The sequence below is a fragment of the Setaria italica genome, chromosome II (genome assembly GCF_000263155.2).
Source record: "Setaria italica strain Yugu1 chromosome II, Setaria_italica_v2.0, whole genome shotgun sequence".
Taxonomy (NCBI): domain Eukaryota; kingdom Viridiplantae; phylum Streptophyta; class Magnoliopsida; order Poales; family Poaceae; genus Setaria; species Setaria italica.
The window spans coordinates 30,025,272-30,046,133 of NC_028451.1; the positions used below are offsets into that span (position 1 = coordinate 30,025,272).

At 45.0% G+C, this 20,862-nt stretch overlaps 2 protein-coding genes across 2 annotated transcripts; both read right to left on the bottom strand.

Annotated features, from left to right (window-relative positions):
* Window positions 1-4,453: 4,453 nt before the first annotated feature.
* On the bottom strand, window positions 4,454-6,380 carry LOC101762096 (universal stress protein PHOS34). The gene is made up of 4 exons (XM_004956715.3): window positions 5,916-6,380; window positions 5,748-5,839; window positions 5,437-5,564; window positions 4,454-4,781 (listed from the first exon to the last, which is right to left on the bottom strand). The coding sequence occupies exons 1-4, from the start codon at window positions 6,112-6,114 to the stop codon at window positions 4,694-4,696; spliced, it is 507 nt and encodes a 168-aa protein (XP_004956772.1). The 5' UTR covers window positions 6,115-6,380; the 3' UTR covers window positions 4,454-4,693.
* A 2,050-nt stretch (window positions 6,381-8,430) lies between these two features.
* LOC105913783 lies at window positions 8,431-20,492 on the bottom strand. The gene is made up of 7 exons (XM_012843668.1): window positions 20,286-20,492; window positions 15,896-16,225; window positions 15,261-15,359; window positions 14,314-14,475; window positions 13,959-14,097; window positions 13,063-13,166; window positions 8,431-8,436 (listed from the first exon to the last, which is right to left on the bottom strand). Exons 1-7 carry the CDS (start codon window positions 20,490-20,492, stop codon window positions 8,431-8,433), a joined length of 1,047 nt encoding a protein of 348 aa, XP_012699122.1.
* Window positions 20,493-20,862: the final 370 nt, after the last annotated feature.

A 20,862-nucleotide genomic window follows, 5' to 3' on the forward strand; every position in this document is an offset into this window, starting at 1 on the left:
ATGCACCGACCACAAAACGGCTAAACTTCATTGTTTAGTCCTCTTGGGGATATAAAAGAAACCACTTGGAAGGAATATGAGATGATGTGGCTGGCTATATATAATAGATCTCACACATAATATAAATAAATAGTATGTTTTCGCTCTCGTCAACCAGTATTACTGTACCAAATGTCCACAATGCAATAGAGAAAAAAAGCGTAACGGTGCCTAACGCGTGGCGTAAACGCATGATAAGGCACAATCCTGCTTTGAATTAGCTCACACGTTCACATCAGGTTCGGGATCGCACAGACCTGGTCGAACCAAAAAAAAATGAGTAGGAGTCTGCTAGTACGTACTCCCTCCGTCCGCAAAAGATTGCAATTCTAGCACAGTGTCATAGTTTTGTATCTTAAATTTGATCAATTATAGATAAAAAAGTATCAATACTTATGATATCAAATAAATAGCATTAGGTTAATTATGAAATGTATTTTTATAATAAATTAATTTGGAGTCATAAATATGAATAGTATTCACTAGAAATGTGGTCAAACGTGAGCTACTTTTGATGGCACGCAACCCATAGTTGCATTCTTTCCCGGACGGAGGGAGTAGTTTCTTTGTAGCATCTCGAGAAAGTACGATATTACAATACCACTGGCAGATCTTGACCCGGCAAATATAAAACTCCATTGAATAAGCTACTATTGTTTACTGAGTAATACTTAGAGTTCAATTAGTGTGGACCACTAAACAAAATCACACTTAAATCTAAAATCTGAGTGGGACATATGCCCCTGCTAGGTCCTCTTATCAACACAAGCCAACATGTTAAGGCTGGGTCCTCTTATCCAACTCTGGCCAACATGTTATGGTGTTGTCAATTTCTTTGGAGATAATGTGAAACCACTTGGAAAGGACCTGGTTCAAAATATATTTCAGATCAAAAGGAACCATTCCGTCCATGATCGCTTCGTTAATAAGTTCCAGCACACTAGATGTCCCAAGACACGAATCAAGCGGGCTGTTCGCTTCAGCTTATAAGCCGGCTGAAAAGTTGAAACGGCTGATTTGTTGTGAGAGAAAAACACTGTTTGGTGGCTGATAAGCCGGCTGAATAAGCTGAAGCGAACAGACCCAAGAAGAAAGCAAATAAACTGTAACGCTAAGTGAGTAAGATTCTGTTTGGATCCATCCAACTAATCAAAGAGCTGGCTAGCTGAAATTAATTAGGTTGGATCGGTTAGCTTAATAGTAACTAGTATAAGGACTTTAGCTAGATATTAATAGATTCTATTTGGATTCACCTCAGAAACTAACGACATAATATTATGTACTACCTTCGTTCCAAATTGTACGACATAATATTAGGTCGTTTCAGTGTTCTTAGGTTCATAAATATTATTATGTATCTAGATATGGTGTATGTCTAGTCTAAAAAAATCAAAACAGACTACAATAATTTGAAACGAAAGGAGTAACAATTACTTTCGGATCCAAATAGCACCTGTGGCGATCAACCAGCGCGAACACATGGATGAGGCAAGGCATGCCTGCGTCAAAAAGCGCCGTCGGCAGTGCTGGAGGTACCTGTCCACCCCGGAATCTCCTGGTACTCTGAATCGGTTCACATGACCCACCTCACAGCATCACACCCAGGGGCAGCCTCGGCGCCCCGCCGCTGCCACACATCGTGTACGACACCGTCTCCGAGCTGCATGTTACGGCCCGGATCGGGAGCATTCCTTCCCGGACGACGACGTCACGACGTGTGTACGCGCCTGGCTCGGCCGGCGCTAATGGCGATCTATTCTGGGACGAGAAAACAAGACTAGAATGGATCAGCCGCGCTCTGCATTCTGACTGGATGCAGCTTCCATCCTGCTTCCTGGATTTCGATGCGCAGTTTACTACTGCTCCTTCTGTCCTTCAGAGGAAGTACTTTCGTACACACGGATAGCTCCAGGTTGAAAAAATCCCGAGCGTATTAAGCTAAGACCACGCACATATGATAGGTGCATTTTATTGTATTTTACTTTATTGTATTTATTACAACGGCTACACATCCTAACAGCTGAACTGAACAGAGGAAATACTAGTTTGCTAGTTGATCCTTTTCATTAGCACAGTACTACTACTCAATCAACTGACCAGACCTGACCTGACCTGACTGACCGTTTTCCATTTCATTTTAACGCTAACGAGCACCAGAGCATTCCACATACCACAGGGATGGGATTGGGGGATGCATCAGTCCCCGCACCGGCACTGTCCGAGACCACCGGCCTCTCGTTTCCGGTGCTTTAACGCCAACCAAGTGACCTCGATGCCCTTCTTAGCGAACGTCATTCAGAGGGTTGCGTGCCTGTGCCTGAGCGCCGAAAACTTTTCTTTAGATCGGCCGAATCGTGGGCAGAATTAACCGCTGTCAGCTGCCATCAAGTCTTGCTGGATCTGTCAGGAATTTGCCGGATCAGGTCAGGTGTAAAAATGAAAATCGCAGACATTGAGGATATCTTCGGTTCACAATGCTCCCGGACCATATCTCTCTAATGCCTAATCGGAATTATTTTTTTTTGATAAAAGTGGATTTTTTTAATCCCGGATCACCCACCCGGAACCCCTTTAATTGTTACCAACCGGGACTAAAAAATTTTGAAAAAAATAAAAAAAAAGGCGCACGCACCCCACGCCCGCCGGCCACCGCCTCGGCCTGCCTCCGCTCCGCCCGCACCCGCCGCCTCACACCTCCGCTCGCTCCGCCCGCGCCGCCAGCTTGCCCACCCCCACCCGCCCTCACCCCGCTGCCGCTACTCACTGCTAGTGAGGGGCGAGCAGAGAGGGAAGTGGAGGGGAGCAAAGGGGGAGGGGAGGGGGGTGCCTGCGCGAGAGGAGGAGGAGATAGGAGGCACCGGTGGAAGGAAAAGAGATAAGGAAAAGAAGAGATAGGTGAGATATTAATGTGGAGAGAGGTGACGCGCGTGGGTAGGGCCTTTTGTCCCAGTTGGAATTACCAACCGGACAAGGGGGGATCTTTTGTCCCGGTTGGAATTTCCAACCGGGATAAGGGGGCGTCGGTGCCAGATCTTTACAACCGGAACTAAAGCCGCTCCCGTCGATGTCGTTTCGGTGCCTTTAGTCCCGGGTCAAAAATGAGGCACCGAAAAAAAGGTTGGATGGAAAGTCAGTTCTCTAGTAGTGTCAGTAGGGTGGGCAGGTCTAGAAGAAGGGGGCACATTTGGCTCGATTGGTTGCCTCCCAAAGTCTTTAGCATTCACTTGGTTGGCACCCAATCAAGTCATGTTCTAGAATTTTTGCTCAGATTTTGGTATGGCATGTCTATGTTTTGATTTGCCTAAATTTTGGTATGGTAAATTTTGGACACCAACCAATCGTGCTCATCGTCCAGACATGTATTGACTCATGATGAGCGTGTCAACGCCATATCAGCTCTGGGCGGAAGAATCCACAAGCGCGGCCATGGTGATCAACAGTGCTTGACGAGCGTATACTCAATGCATTTCTGTACGGGCGATGATGGTGCGAATTTAATTCCAGGTCATGGTCAGGAGGCGACGCATGCTTGATGGAGAATGAAGACGGGGATTTTGGAACCACATGGTTAATCACGTGAAAAAAATATCAATCGTGGTCCAAGTACCAATGGTACCCCACTACCCCTTTTTGGAATCGTGCTCCGAAATAAGCCGATATTTCCCGGAACAAAATGATGATTCATGTGTGGGAGAGGAGAGACGAAGTGCTAGCTAGATATACAGATGAGATATATATATCCAAGGAGATACATGCGTAGCACATAAGAGCCATAAAACGTGGAGATGACTAGATGAGACGATGGCGAGGTTTACCATCTTTTCAGGAGCGGAGCGGTTAATCATCGCTTTCCCTCCGGAGAGCGCACGAAGCACCTCGCTCACGACGGGGAACGCGATTGGGAAGGAGGCCATCGCGTCAGCAGCAGTGGAGGCCGGAAGAATCTTTCTTTTGCCGGGTGTGGGGGTGATTCATGGCAGGCACGCCGCACACCGAAAGGCGCCAATCATGCCGGGACAACACAACGCCAAAACTGGCCGCGGTTCAGCGTTTCTTTTTCCCTTCTCCATCATGGGTCGTGAGTCGTGACCGTGCCAACCACTCTGGCTTTAGCTTTGCATGCTTTGGGAGCTTCTTTGGTTCATGGTTGCTATGCTTAAATTCCCTTCCAATTCCCTAACGTCAGGCATATACACAAGGGTGTTTTATGTGACAGGGCCAACGGCACTTCAATTTGTGCCCAGGATGCCGATGGGCTGGTAGGCCGTGATGAACAGCACGCGACTCTTGCTCGAATATGGGCCAAACCTTTGCTGATCAGGCCCATAGTGTCGCCGTGTCGGTCGAACCACGCACGTCTCGAAGAAGTATCGCCTGCGATTTTCTCCACCTATAAATTACATGCACATTCACATTGCAGTCACAAAATACATCCATAGCAGTTGCATGAATAACAAAACACAATGTTTGAGGCAATAGACAACAGTTATTTGTACTATACTCAAACCACACGTCGAATGATTGCCTCGGATACTTGGAGTAACCGACCGGAGATGTGATGGTTGATGATCGAATTGTTCACACCCCAACGCACACACACAATTTGGCAAAACATATATTTGCGAAATACCGGTCGATCAGATCGTTGCATTGATCAGTGCTTGTGCTTTGGCTTCTTTACTATCATCACGGTGCAGTGCGCATGATGGGCGCAGTAATCGCTCACGCTTCCAAGAACAGCCCTGGTGGAGGTTCAAGGGACTCAGTAATACTGAAGCAAAGTGAGTACAAGAAGAAACATAAAGCAGAGAAGGAAAAGAATGCAGTCTTCAAGGTAAGGCAACGCGCATTACAGTGACTTATTGTCCTGTATGCACATGGAGAGTGAAATAAAAAAAATCCATATAAGATGTGGTTTGAAAAGTGAATTTACAAATACTTCTAAACAGTTTAGTATTTGCCCCAATTCTAGAAGGCCTCTGTCAGGCAAGCCTAGCTCTTTGATCTTCAACCGTAAACATTTTTTTGAATCTGAAAAAAGTTTTGCGTATTTTGCTGCATACTCCATTAGAGCTGCGAACTAGTAAAAAAGGAACTTACAAGTTTTTGCTGCATGACTTGAAGATAAGACTGTACCGGGACAGAGCCATTTCATATATTATGCTTGTCTCTAATTATTCTACTTTGGTTGGACATATACCATTATACCAAATAATACATTAGCAAAGATATTAACTGGAACAGTATTGGCGTCAAAGTAATCTCATGATCTGAGCAAACCAACTTATTCCTTTCATTAGCTGTACTCCTTGCCAGTTGCTAATCACAAGTGAAGTTGGGAAACAGAACATAAACAGAGCAGAGCAGAGCATACTAAGGCGTTGAGATGTCACAGACCTTTTGATCGCTCCGTAGCCGTGGCTGCCGACGACGAGCATCTCGGCGTGGTGCCTCTCCGCCGCGTCGCAGAGCACGTTCCTGGCGTCCCCCTCCAACGCCTCGAACTCGACGTCGGCCACCTGCACCTGCAGCGGATTCACCAGCATGCCCAACATGAGAGCATGGAGTAAGCAGATTGATCAAGAGAAATTAGAGCTTCGATTCGCGTTCATGGTTTCGGTCTTGCATCTGCGGATGGAGGAGCAAGGATCAAGGTATTTCAAGATCGTGCGTGGTGGGGATCTGGTTGGTTTGGTTGGTGCGCGTACCTGCGCGCAGAGCTCCTTTGCCTTGTCGAGGACACGCCGCGCGGCGCGCTTGAGGTCCGCCTCCACGAACGACCGCACATCCATCAAGGCGCCTGAACGGAGCAGTCGATTAGCATGATGGAAGCAGCGCGCAGGCAGGACTGCAGGAGGACCGCTGTTAAGTCGTACCTGTGCCGGCGAGCCCGACGGCGGCGGAGGGCATGGCGGTGACGACGGCGAGGCGGTACTGCTGCGGCTGGCCCGGCGGGAAGAAGTGCTGCAGCGCCCACTGCAGCGCGTAGAAGCTGTGCTCGCTCTCGTCGACCCCCGCCACCATCGTCATCTTCGTCCCCGCCGCAGCCGCCAGCGCAGGCGCCTCCTCCGCCATGCCTCGACCCCTTGTTCGGATAGCTACTAGCTCGCTTGGCTTCGTCGCGCGACACGCTCTCTCGCAGTGACCTCTGGGTCTGGCCGACTGGCCCTCTGCTCCCCAGACGAGCCTAGAAGAAAGGCCCCCAGACGGCCAGACGAGAGCCTGGAAGAAACGGTAGAAACGGCACGAAACCGTAGAGACTAGCACGGAAAGCGCTTGCGGGGAACGGACGCTGGCGCCTGGCGGTAACCGGCGACGCGCGAGCGCACCAACTAGCTAGCGGCGCGCGGAAAGGATGCCCACTGCCCGCGGAAAATAGCGCTTTCGGTGCGGATGAGTGCCATGGGCCACGCCTTCTCTAGCGACGCGAATGCGCCGAGAGCTTCAAGGGGTTCAACACTCAACAGCAACAGCTTCAATGTCCTCCTCCAGACGCCCACCGTCCTCAATGTTCGGCGCCCAATGCAATTTGCCAAGCCACGTTTTGATGTTACCGTATAAAATTTGGTTTTCATCAAAAGAAAAATGATTCTGACCGGAACAGGGCAACCAGGAGGGGTTGAATGGGAGTCGATTAAAATTATTTTCTTAAACAAAGGAATTCAGCCTATATCTCAAAAATCACCCTACACACCTCTCTTCTAGAATTGTCATATCCACATAGCTAAATGAGATGCTACTGGATCTAGGAACAATACTAGGAAACCTTTGACACAAAGCGGAAGTAAGCACGGAAAGAGCTTAGGCAGAGAAAGAGCTTCAGAGAAAACCGGAACTAATGGAACCAAAACCGGAGGGGAAACCCTTGACACAAAGCGAAAGTAAGCACGAAAAGAGCTTAGGCAGAGAATGAGCTTCAGAGAAAAACCGGAACTATTGGAACCAAAACCGGAAGGGAATATTCTCAAAACCGGAGGAGAATCTTCCGAAACTGGAGCTTCCTCTTTTCAAAAACCGGAACCTCCGATTTTGCCCAAACAGCCTGAAGGAGCTCCAAGAAAAATAGCAAAACTCAACCAAACGAACTTCAAAATTCACGAGATTTGGACCATGGCTTTCCAAGACCATTAAGAGCCTATTCCTAAGAGATCTCCCCAATAATTAGCAAGTTGCAAAAACCAGAACTTCTTGTTTTGTAAAACCGGAACTTCCTATTTTTCCCTACGCGTTTTTCCCTACGCGGGTAAAGATCAAAAGAAAAGGGAAACTCGATTAAATGATGTCCAAACTTCACAAAATTTTAGCCATAGGTTCGCCTAGAAGCAGTGAGTCTTCGTCCAAAAGATTTGCTCGAAAAGATATGAACTTAACCTTGAAATTCATGATTTCGGTCAAGAACACAAGAGAAAAATATTTATTAGGAAAACTACAAATTCAAGCTGAATCCGTGGGGGATTTGAGTTGGGGATCATATCATAGATGCTCACAAGGATCCTAGCAATAATTTCCCCTAACAAACCTCGCGGGATGAGGGCTCAAACTCGAACAACAATAAATCCCAAAAAATAGCTCCGAAAATATTGAAAAAGAAAAATAGGAGAAACCAAAAGATTTAGCCACGGATTTGAACCACAAACTCGACTAAATCACGAGGACAACATCTTTACAAGATGAGGACTAGCCTCCTCCTTTTCATCCACCCACTAAGATGAAGAAATCAAGAGAAAAGAGCAATCATCCTCTCATCTCCCTCTCTCTCCTCTCTCTCTCTAAGCACTTGGCTAGCCTCTAAGCAAATGAATTAGGGTTTCTAACAAGGGTACTGAAACAACCACCAGCTATCCACCCATATATATATAGTCCATGGCAGATGACTAAACTACCCCTATAGCTACAACTAAAATAACCGCTCACGCAGGGGCATTTTGGTCCAGTTTTTTGTAGACGCATCGGACGGAGACGCCACCTTCACGACTTTGCTTTGCCTCGATGCAAGCTTCGCGATGATGCCATGTGCCCTCCTTCTCAAAGCTCCAGTCGCACCGGGCTTGCCCCCGGTTTTGAGGCCCAAACCGGAAAATCTGCCTGCGTTGTGGTTTTGAGGCTCAAACCACCCAAACCGTCCATCTCCACTTGGCCACCACGCGACCTCCTTGATGTCGACGCGTGTCCGGCCCCCGCTGAGCCTCCCGCTCGACTCGACCGACGCCGTCTCCATCCGTCATGTTCTCTCGCTGTTCCGTGCACCATGTGGACTGCCCGTGACTCCGCCTGGACTCCTCGGATCCATCGGTCCAAGCCTACTCACGTTCATCCTTCACTGCCCTTGGTCCATCGGCATGAACCTTTCGATTGACCTTCACCGCATGCCGTCGGCCGCCATGTCGCATCCTACACCTGCACATCACAAGCCAAGAGCAACATCAAATTTCACAACGTTGTCAATCGCTCATCATCCAAGGGTGAACACCATTGGTCCTCAATCTCCCCCTTGATGAGTGCATTGACAACACTCAACACAAATTCATAGTTGAAAGAAATAAAAGAAAGAGAAGGAAAGATAAGAGATCATTCAAGTGCTAAAAAAGCCAAGTGAAAAGATAAACACAAGATCACTCGAAAGGAGAAGTCTCAGTCCTCTAAGATAAGGGCAACGACTCTACACAATTGAGACAAACACATGATCCCTCAAGAAGAGACACAAATGGCTCAACACCAATCATGTGAAGATCAAATGCTCAAACTAAACGCCGGCTCCTCAAGAAGAGGTAAAAAGCTCAAGGCGACCGGCAAAAGAGAACAAGAGCATAAAAAGCTCACAAATATAGCACAAGAGCTCACAAACCCCCCCTTGAACATATGCACTCCCCCTGAAAACATGCTGTTAACGCAAAAATCAAGAGACGACTCCCGCGCACTAACACACGAAACTCGGGAGAATCTGCTTCACTCATGTTCGGGTTGTAGCCCTATCAATCCGTGACGTGCCAGTCAATCTAACCTGTTGATGGACAATAACAGATAAAATATCAAATACAAAAGCAAATTGGCTGGCGTTCCAAATCGCTCCACAGGATGTATCGGCAAGACTGCCGACACAAGCAAAGACAATCGGCTAGATCAGCTGATGCAGATGTAGTAGATGTAAAGGAACCGTAAAATACAACCTAAACAGTACCACATGAACAACACTTAAAACAGATCTAATTGGCTATGTGACAGTAGATTGGTACAAGAAAATAAAGAAAAAGTCGATCGGAACGTGTTCTAAGTTGGATAACTATGATAAAAACTAAAACAACAAGATTTAAAGAATGAAACTTGCAGATCTAGTAAATATCATTAACTTGTGAATAAATCTAAACGAAATGACAGCGATGCGGCCGAAGTTAAAGCCTAGAAAGTATTCGGTAAACACGGAACTTACAGTCTAGCCGGAGATCGAAGCAATGCAGCCCAACTAGCTTGGAAGAACTCGTGAAGAAAAGAAAATAATGGCGAAGTCCCCGACTTGAAAGTATATTGCGAAAATAGTAGATTTATATTAGTTATGATGTGTATGTCTCTAGAGCTTACAAGACCTTTATTTATACCCTATACATCAAGATTTTTAATCCTAATTGGTTACGACAAATCATAAGATCTATCTCTAAAGAAAATAAACTTTCTAAATAAAAATAACTCGCGCAGGAGTTGGAAACGAACTTGGCCTCTACCGGTCAAAACCTGCTCCTCGTCGGCCGAACCTCCAACATTTCCAATCGGCTAGAACCCTCTTGCTCGCATCGGCTGACTCCATCGGCTACACCTCCATCATCTTCCATTGGCTACACCCCTGTGATCCCATCGATTAATCTTCTGCCTTACTCTATCGGCCGATCTCCCATAACTTCATCGGCTGAATCCTCTGCAACCTCACCGGCCGATTCCACTAGCCGTTGTCTTTCCACTATGCACTGGTATCTCTGCTTCCTCTTGATGCCATCTTTGACGTATGTCAAAAAATGGTGTCAACACATGCATACATGCAATCTCTCCCCCTTGACAGATAAATGAGTTTGTGTGAATCTCTCCCCCTTGTTAACAATGAAAACATCAAGGATAGCATGAGAGCACAAAATGTATGCCATGGAAATGCAGAACCTAGCAAGCTTCTCAAATTATCACAAAGCACTCACAAAGACTACAAGTGAGGTAATGCAGAATCAGGTAGATCATGAAGAGCAATTGCATCACCATCAAAAGGATATTATGATATAAGCATAAGGCATAGCTTGTGTCAAGTTTTGATAATTTGTAAAAATATCACCACATGAGCAAGCACCTAGTCATAAATCATCCGAGCAAGAATAAACTGGACCATCAGAGCTCATACAAGGGAGATACATTCTCAACAAGAGATCATTGGAAACACCCACATATGCAACACAAGTAATGTCAAAGCTTATTGAAACTATGTGCCTACTTCTTTTGGCAGACATCATTTAACAACTAAACAAACAAAGATATGAACATTAAGCATAAACACTTGGCGAATTATTGAATTTTTCTTTTCATCATTTTTTTCATCATTCACATAAAATAAGGTACATGAAGTATCTTTGCAGCACAAAGAACCCATGCTTTCCCAAGGAATGCATCATGGGCTAAACATTTACAATGATACCTAGGTCTTTGATCCAATTGAAAAGAACATGAATTCCAAACATAAGCTAAATATGGAACCAGCATTCAAGCAAAAGCAATGCATAACCAAGCATCTACTCATGGGTGATAAGCAAGTCAAGCTCATAGAGTAGAATTAGCCAGGGATTCCAAAAACAGTTATCCCATCATGTTTATAAGACAATATCATCAAGAGTATAACTGCACATTACATCAAAATCACGAATCAAAGCACTAGCTCACAAGTAGCATAAGAAAGTACATAGGGTATATAGGAGAAGCTCATCTACTGGAATATGATACAAATGCAATATGATACAGATGCAATGGAACTAAGCTAAAATGATACAGATGAACAACATGCCATACCCAAATGTGAAGTAAGGTAAAGTATGACATGATGTTCATATGTATCATCCACCACAATATATCACAAAAGATAGCATGATAAGATATACATGAAAAAACAAAAAATGCTATCAAGAAAAGGTGGCTAGCCTATCATGGTATACAAAAAAGTATGATACAAGTATAATACAAGAGAAGCTCCAAAACTCAACTCAGAAGGGAAAGCACACACCCAACTCTCCCCGCAAACGAGCAAAAGTGGCTTGATCTACGGGTTTGGTGAAGATGTCAGCGAGTTGGTTTTGGGTAGCAACGTGGCTAAGATCAATATCCCATTTCTCAACATGATCTCTCAGAAAGTGGTGTCTCACATCTATGTGTTTAGTTTTTCAGTGGAGAACAGGATTTTTGGTTACACTGATGGCACTCGTACTGTCGCATAGGAGGGGTACATGAGAAAAACTCAAACCAAAGTCTCTCAAAGTGGAGATCTTCCACAACAGTTGGGAACGACAACTAGCAGCGGCAATGTACTTGGCTTCGGTGGTAGACTGAGCAACACTGGACTGTTTGCGGGAAGACCAGAAAACCAAAGACGAACTAAGAAACTGACAAGTACCAGAAGTGAACTTGCGATCCAACCGACACCCAGCGAAATCCGCATCGGAGTAACCACAAAGTGTTAGTGTCGAGGAGGCAGAGTACCACAAACCAAACTCAGGCGTGAAACGAAGGTACCTCATGATTCTCTTTACCGCTTGACAATGAGATGTTCTCGGTGAAGCTTGAAAATGAGCGCACAGATACACGGCGAAGTGTATGTCCGACCTCGTCGCCATCAGGTACAGGAGGGAGCCGATCATGCTCTGGTACTCCTTCTGGTCCACCGATTCTCCGTCTTCATTCGCATCCAAACCCATCATCGTCACCATGGGAGTTGACAATGGCTTGGCATCAACCATGTCGAACTTCCTCAGCACATCCTTCGTGTACCTGCCTTGGTGCACAAAGGTCCCATCCTTGCTTTGCTTGATTTGTAGCCCGAGGAAGAAGGTCAATGCACCCATCATCAACATCTCAAATTACCTACTCATATCGTCTGCAAACTTGGCAACCAAAGCATGAAAAGAAACCACCAAAGATAATATCATCCACGTATATCTGAATAATCAACAAGTCATTGCCTTGTCTGAGGAGAAAGAGTGTTTTATCCACTGACCCCATTTCAAACCCGTTCAAGCAAAAAGTATTTCAATCTAGAATACCACACTCTGGGTGCTTGTTTTAGGCCATAGAGAGCTTTCTGAAGTTTGAAAACATGATCAGGATGTTTAGGATTCTCAAAACCAGACGATTGTTTCGCATACACTTCCTCTTCAATAAACCCATTTAGGAAGGCACTTTTCAGATCCATTTGAAAGAGCTTAAAACCTTTAGCCATAGAGAAGGCTAGAAGAATTCTAATCGCTTCCAAACGGGCAACAAGAGCAAATGTTTCCTCATAATCAATTCCCTCTTTTGGCTAAAATCTTGGGCAACCAACCTCGCTTTGTTTCTCACAACCAACCCATCCTCACCTTGTTTGTTTTTAAAAATCCATTTTGTTCCTTTAGGATGACAATTTGGAGGTGGTTCAACTAAAACCTAAATCCTATTTCACTCAAAGTTCTTCAACTCCTCATGTATGGCATTAACTCAGTTTCAATCAGATAAAGCATATCCCATATCTCGGGGTTTGAAAGAGACAACAAAAGCAGAATGTGCAAAGTGTGAAATCTGCCTAGAGCTGTGCCTAGTGGTGCATTCATGTAAATTACCGATCATTTGTCGTGGAGGATGGCAACGCTGAATGTATCATAGAGCCTCTTGGTCTGAAATCGCCTCCCCCTCAACAGCAGCTGGATCACTCTGATCTTTTTCTTCATCATCATGTAGTGGTACTTGTTGATGGCTTGTAGTAGTGTGAGTGGAGGTAGGGCCATCAACTGTCGTAGTCGAAGTAGAAGGTACAAGTGCAACAGCTGGAGCATGGTCAATCTCATCATCTTCTTCATCACCATTATCAACATGCTCTTCCTCTCCCTCAAAGATGCTTTGCCCCATTTCATGTTCACCTGCAACCTCAATGACAGGAGTTGTGCAAGGCATAGTTTCATCGAAGGTAATCTCCCAAGTTTCCACGATCCGGTTAGTTTCAAGATTGACCACACGATACGCACGACTATAAGAAGCATATTCTAGAAAAATACCATCCGTAGAATGAGACTCAAATTTGTCCAAATTACTTTGCTTGAGAATGAAACACTTGCAGCCAAACACTCTCAGGTGACTTACTTTGGGGGTGTGTCGAGGCATCAACTTATAAGAGATTTTCTTCAGGAAAGCTCGCAAAAAGATTCGATTGGAAACATAGCAAGCAGTGTTCACGGCTTCGGCCCAATATTTTATAGGAGTCCTTTGCCCATCAAGCATCGTCCTAGCCATTTCACAAAGAGTCCGATTTTTCCATTCAACAACACCATTCTAAGGAGGGACATAAGGCGATGAAAATTTGTGTTCAAGACCAAGATCATTACAAAAGGTTTTAAAATGAGCGTTCTTGAATTCTATGCCATTGTCACTGTGAATAGCTCTCATGGCATCTGTAGGTCGCTCATTTTTCAACCTCAAGATCAAATCTCGAACAAAAGAAAATGCCTCCTCCTTAGATTCCATGAAAAAGACCCATGAATACCTCGAGAAATCATCGACAACCACAAGAACATACCACTTCCCACCAACTGAGCAAACGCGAGCTCGACCAACTGTATCCATGTGCAACAGCTCCCCTGGATGCTCAGTCATCACCTGGTTCAAAGGTGGGTGAGAAGCGGCAACCATTTTGCCATGACAACAAGGAGCACAACCAAGATCTTTCTCAAACTTGAGCTTAGGCAATCCTCGAATAAGATCAAGAGCACTCAAGCGGGAAAGCAAATCAAAACTCAAATGACCTAATCTCCTGTACCACTTCCAAAGCTCAGAAGAAGAACCAGCAACTAAACACTAAGAGAGACCAAACGACTTAGAAAAGTCAACTCGAAAAACTTGACCCTCGGGGACGATCATACACAGAAGATCACCTCGAGAATCTAAAATCCGTGAGGCTCCCTGCTTGAAACGAACCTCAAAACCATCATCAAGCAGTTGCGAAACCAAAAACAAATTGAAACCGAGGGAATCAATAAGAGCAACTCACTTGAGCATGAAATTCTCACTTACCTTAATGACACCCTCAGACAATACCTTTCCCTTGCTATTATCCCCGAAAGTGATGTACTCTCTGGTCATCACCGGGGTAAGGCTGGAGAACCATCTGTGATCACCAGTCATGTGTCGAGAACAACCGGAGTCAATAAGCCACGTGTTCTTTAGGCCTCCGACCTGCTCAACAAAAAGAAGCCCTAGGATGAGGTCTCAACACTGGGGTTAGTAAAATAAGTAGAATACAAGTATCGAACCATTTGCTCAAGAGTGGGGTTAGCAAAATCAACCATCTCTCGACTCACTGGAGGACTACGACCACCACGAGGGGGAAAACGTGGTCCGTTGTACCTCTGAGATTCAAAGCCACGGCCATGTTATCCTAAGTCATATTGATCATGACGAGGAGCATGGTTGGCAAACCTGCGAGAAGAAGCTAAACGCACACTATCCACTCGACGAGGTAGAGGAGCTGTTCTAGATGTATGTACACCATGAGAAGGGTGGTACATGTTCTTATTTCCCCACACACGCTCACGCCTCAAAGCTTTCTTTCTTTGAAAACAAAACTCCTCAATATGACTCTCCCTTTTACAATACTCACAGTGGAACTGAACAGGTTATTTTTGCTGTCGGTTATCTTTGGGTTGAGGATTAACTTTCAGTTGTGGGTTATCTTTGGGTTTAGTGTTCATTCTTGGTTGTGATTTGGTTTAGGGTTTTGGTGGAGGTTGCTTCAAAGGCATATCAGGGAGTGTGTCAAGCTTGTTTCTGATGTGATTGGGTTTTTTCCACCCAGATAGCTTTCTTTGGAACTTTTGATGGTATCTCAATGAACACTCCATCTTTAACACACTCTATAGAGTTTTTCTCACAATCTAAGTTAGGTTGCTCTCCACTCAGCTTGGGTGGCTCATAAGGAGTGGAAGTTGCTTGTTTTCTCTCTCACAACTGCACTGACCAACCTTCTCATACAGCCCATCAAAAATCTTTTCATGCAACCCATCAAATCTGCACTGCTTGGTCACATTCCCAATCCCAAAACCATCAACCCTTTTAAACTCCTGAATCATCATACCCAACTGAGGTTCCCTACTTGATACCCAACTGAGAACTGTGCGCAAGTAGTAATTTTCATCCTCAGTATTTTACAAAGAATGTTTAACTTCAGGACACTTGGTGCATTCAGGAACTTTAGATTTAGCAATTAAATCATATTTCTCAAGAGCTTTAATCTTAGCATATGCATCATCAAGTTGAATCAGTAAAGCAGGGTAAGATTTGCAAGCACCAAGTAAAACAGGTCTAGTCTTAACTTTATCTAAAGCAGCTGTAGTCAAATCAAGTTCATTTACAAGCAAAGCATGCTTATATTGCAAGGAAGCTATACTAACCATGTGAACAGCACGTTCATTACACTCAACAACATCAGAAACAGTAGGAGTATATGTAAGCATATCTATTTCATCAAAGCACTCTCCAACTTAGTCTTAAGCTCAATTTGTTCACGAGCAGCATTTTTAAGTAACTTATTTTGATTTAGCAAGCAATCATTCAGTTCCACTACTTCTAAGGCACGTTGTTTAGGAGTAGGCTTTACCTCTGTTTCTGTGTCGGAGTTGCTTTCCTTGCCATCCTTCTTGCTGTCAGCGTTGAGGGCCATGACGCAGTACCCATCGCGGTTCATGCCGGAGTAAAAGCAAAGGCTGTTGAAGTTCTTGCCATCCTTCTTCTTCGCCTTGCGGTTGTCGTACTCCTCACTTCGGCTAGAGTCGGTGTGGACGTCGATGTTGGAGTCGACGTCGCTGAGGAAGGCGATGAAGGTGTGCGCTTTGGCCTTCTTACAGTGCTCCTTCTTCTCACGATCGGTGTACTTCTTCTTCTTCTTGGTGCCGTCCTTGTTCTTGTACTTATTGTAGTCGTACCCGTTCTGTGGCGGAACCGTCCAACTTAAACTGGTTTAAATGCGCCTAATCGCTGCCGACGCAGCAATTATTCGAAACGCGTTTAAAACAGTATAAATCTGGTCGTCCGTCGAGTGTCCCTAGGACTCCTCGAAAGATCCACGTTGTGTTTCATAGCCATACATCAGGATAGTATCCGCGATGGGATAACATCAACAAATATTACATTTTTACATACATATAAAAGGTACGAGTTATTACAGAACATAGATTGAAGCAAACTTAGCAGTGCAGTGTTAGACAGAGTTCTAAGATTTAAACATAAACAGTTCAGGAGGAGATGAGCATTTAAAAACTTCTTCTTAAGGGTATTGTGAGACTCATAACAATACCCTAGGGCTTCGGGGTTTCCTCCTCTGTAGACTCCTGCGGAGCTTCTGAAAGATAGCCACAAGGGATAACCCTGAGTACGGGGTACTCAACAAGTCTTACCCGACTAACCAATACAATAACTTTCTTTGGAAGTGTATGCTAGCTTTTTGGTGTGCTTGGCTAACACAATTTTTGCCGAAAAGCTTACTACGAGTGATGCCTTAGTTTTATCTTTTATTTGGGTTAAGTTATTACCTAACCATTCTAAATGATGAGCAGAGAATAAAAAGCAACAATAGATATTAAGTCATACGTCAAACATTATCAGAAGATATATATATAGCATGAATTTATACTACGATGCTCAACAGTGATCAAGTGCATTCATAACCGAGAATTGCGGCGATCCGGATCCATTTACATCCTGCAGGAGAGTACCCTGATCACCAGCTTTATACGACTGTCCAGGTCGTACATAGCAACCTCTCGGTTAGCAAAATCAATGATTAGGAATACGACTACCCGGACCCAGGGACGCACCCCCACATGGGACCCCACGTCTGGCCCGATCACCATGTGAGTTTCAGGCTACGCCCCTGCCAATCTCCAGCACGTCAAGCGCGGGTACGAAGTATTCCCGATCATAGAGTTTACTAACCTACTGGGCTTTACTGGTCCCATACCCAGTAAGTGATCAGATGCTTATCACTTGATCAAAGGTTAAGACAACGAATCGGGCCTTAACCAATTAATCTAGCGGACAGAACTACATCTCTAGCTTCTGTCTGCTTCAAATTTCCAGGTTATCTTTCCATAAGCAACCTGTATGACTCAAAAGTTTTCCTTAAGGTTGGTAAACCAAGTATGTAAGCAACTAAGCAATTCTAGACTTGGGTATCTTCTAAGGTTTGAACAAGTGGCAAAGATGTCCTTAAAACAAGGCATGATCATACACAAGAATAGGTTTCAAGCAACTCCTAGACTTAGTGCATACATATAGCAAATAACCGATAATTGGGCACATGAAATAATGACTCCAAAATAGATAGGTATAAATGCACCGGGGCTTGCCTTGTTCGCTTAAAAAGTTAGTATTCTCTGACGGGTTGGCTTCACAGGGGACTAATTCAAAAACTTCTTCGAACTCCGAAGGTCCTTCTGAAAATTCCAAATAATCTCCTTCTGGTGCTTCGGGATCTATAGCACAACACATGCAGGGGTTAGGAATGCAAATTTTTGAATAAAAGACTATACAACTTTCCTTCATGATAAAGTTGCAAGCCAACAAGGACTATACAATCTATCATGATAAAGTTGCAAGTCAACACACAAAACCCAAAAAGATTAGCCCACACTTTTATTTTCTTACTTAACCCTACTTAAGGCCTTTCTTTTATTTTTTTGTAAAAGTTATAATTATTCTCTAACTTGAAAACCTAATTTCCTATGGGTTAAGAATAATTTGTGATTAAGAAAATGTTACTTCATATTTTATACATTTTACAAATATTTAAGTATTTATTTAATTACCTTAAAAGAAAGGCATTAAATAAATACCCGAATTTTTATTATTTTTCTAGGGTGTAAAAATTTTAATGCATAAAGGAAAATAAAACAAGCCTAACAAAATTGGTTTCACTAATTTTGGACACTCCTAGAAATTTCTGTGATTTAAATGGTGTAATTCGGATTTAAACTAATTACTTTCTAAAGGAAATCTAATTTTCCCGGAAAAAAACGCCCCGGAAAACTTTTCTTACGCAGCCCGACTCTACCCTCTCTCACACGCGCGCTGGGTCCACGATGCGGACCCACCTTTTCCACTGCTCCACTTACCCGCCGGCCCTTTCTCCCCCTGACGGGCCTCTTGGGCCGTTTCTTTTCCCTCGACCTACTTCCAGCCCAACAGCCCTCTTTTCTTTTTCTCCTTTCTCTCGCTAACGCGGCCTGCCTTCCCTTCTGGGCCTCCGGCCCTTTTTCTTTTCCGGTCGATCGCGTCGGCTCCTTGGGCCTCCGACGCGCCAGCCCAGCGACCGCCCGCGCTCGGTCGGCCTGCTCCTTTCACTCCTCCGACTCCGTTGACACGCGGGCCTGCTGCTCCAGACGTTTCTTCCTCCTCCCGCCAAAACGCGGGCGCGACAGGGGGCGGCGCGACTCGCCGGCCGGCGCCCTACCGGCGGCGGAGCTAGGTCAGGACACTACCTCTACACCTTCACGCACCCGCGCGCGGCAACAGCTCCTCGGGAGATGGCCGGAGCCATTCCCTCCACGGCGGCGGGCGGCGACACCTTCGGCCGGTTGCGACTACTCACGACGACGGCACAAACTACTCGAACAACTACTACTACACCGTCCTAGTACCCTAAGGACCTGCCTACGACTACTTAAGAAAGAAGAGGACCAGCGCAAGGTGGTGCTCACCGTGAGCGGGAGGCGCGACGACGGCGGACAGAAGCGGCGGCGGTTCAAGGCGTGCCGGCGAAGAAGCTGGGCAACAAGCTGCTAGGGTTGCTGGTGGGGAGTGGGCGGAGGTGTAGACGGAGGGAATCGACGGGAGGTGCGGTGTGGCGGTGGAATTTTACTCGGCGGCGGTGTTTGACAGAGAAGGCGGCAGCGGTAAGAAAAATACGGCGGTGAAACGGCGGCGCGGGAGCGGTAAATATACAAATAACTTACCGCGCGCATGGCTGCCACCGTGGTCTACCCATAGGCTTGTGTGGTGAGGAGGTGGCCTATCCGTCGCGCTGGCGAGCGACCGAGAGCGGCGGCGGCGACACGTCGAGCTCGCTCTGTCACCGCTCCTCTTCCTTCTTCTGGCGCCCGTGACTTCAGACTAAAATTACGGTTGATCTTCAATCCAACGGTCCCCAAGTGCCTTAACAGAAGTTGGAGATAAACTTGAATCCTTCACTTTTTATTTTGGCTCTGACCCGAGATAAGCATCAAACATAGCTGAATTTTGAATTGTTTCTCGTGTTTGCCTGAACTTGACTGAAATCGGCATTCAGTTCGTCAATAACACAACAGTGATATTTGCCTTACTTTGTGATTGAATTTTGTGATCCAAATCCTTCTTTTCCAGTCCAACTTCTTCCCATTCGTGCTCTACCATCTCCAAGGTTTCCATTTTGCTCAAGAACACCTACTCCTTTTGATCTATATTGCTCTGAAATCAAGTCTAAAGTCGACCCTATGCTGCTGTTTTCAGACTTAACCGATTTCAGCAAAGTCACCTACCGTGACAAAGTGCCAACTTTAGGCCTCTATTTGAAATAGCTCCCTCTGCTATTCTTGATCAACAACACCCAATGCTAGGAGTCCAAAGTTCATACTTCAACATGGTATAGTTGTCCTGATCCACTTACTTGAAAAATTCATCAGAATTTAATTTCCAAAATGGACTCTGAGGCTGTTTTCTGAATTTCCTATTTTCGGACGATGAACAGTAAACTTCAGTTTTCCAATTTCCTTTCTTTGATTCCTTTGGGATATTTTGGACTAGTTTTGCTCCAAATTCTTGATCCTTAAGTTCTAGTCACTCTTACACTTGTATTCTATATTTTTGCCGAATTTTTCTGAATTTCAAATTCAAAATTCAAATTTCGGCCAAATTTGACCCGAATTTGATTTTCGGCCAATCTCTTTTTCCTTTTTTCTTGAATTACTTCCAATTCATCAAAGTCACTTAAATAACTAAAATGGCAGTTGTTACACGTTCTTGGACTTGTTCTTATCGGGGCTGTCGGCGGTGAAGTGACCTGACTTGCCACACTCAAAGCAGTTGTTGTTGTTCCTTCGTTGGTTCTTGCGGTTGTCGTTGAAGCGCATGAACCTCCTCGTGATCAAAGCGAGCTCCTCCTCGTTAAGAATCTCCAATTGCTCCTCTAAAACAGACACCAAAGAGGACAAAGCAAAGGACATGGTAGAAGGGTTAGCCAAAGACGTAGACTGACACAAGAGCCATACTATGCGGATTAGTAGGGCTCCCCTGTTTTGCTCGGAGCCTCTTGTCAACCTCTGTCGACTTTAGCTTGGTGAAAAGCTCATCGGTAATAAGAATCTCATAGTTTGTGGACTCGATGATAGTATCAACCTTCGTACCCCACACTCGTGATCCAAGGCATGCAGGAGCTTTAAAGCTCCATCATGATCAGTGTAGGGCAAGTTAGTAGTGTTTGGTTTCATCTTGTTCACAATAGCAGGAAAGCACTGGAACAAAGCATCAGTAGAGTCACGGGCAAATGAACAAAATTCTCATACTCACACTGGTACGTTCCAAAGAGTTGTGCCT

What these genes read in the sequence shown, in the direction of transcription:
- LOC101762096 (XM_004956715.3), bottom strand. Translation starts at nt 6,114, where the DNA reads ATGGCGGAGGAGGCGCCTGCGCTGGCGGCTGCGGCGGGGACGAAGATG. An exon ending in CGTCGGGCTCGCCGGCACAG is followed by an intron (nt 5,840 to 5,915) that starts GTACGACTTAAC and finishes TGCTCCGTTCAG; the next exon opens with GCGCCTTGATGGATGTGCGG. An exon ending in CAAAGGAGCTCTGCGCGCAG is followed by an intron (nt 5,565 to 5,747) that starts GTACGCGCACCA and finishes AATCCGCTGCAG; the next exon opens with GTGCAGGTGGCCGACGTCGA.
- LOC105913783 (XM_012843668.1), bottom strand. Translation starts at nt 20,492, where the DNA reads ATGTCCTTTGCTTTGTCCTCTTTGGTGTCTGTTTTAGAGGAGCAATTG. An exon ending in ATAAGAACAAGTCCAAGAAC is followed by an intron (nt 16,226 to 20,285) that starts GTGTAACAACTG and finishes GTTCCGCCACAG; the next exon opens with AACGGGTACGACTACAATAA. An exon ending in TTGATGGGCTGTATGAGAAG is followed by an intron (nt 14,476 to 15,260) that starts GTTGGTCAGTGC and finishes TTTGTTGAGCAG; the next exon opens with GTCGGAGGCCTAAAGAACAC.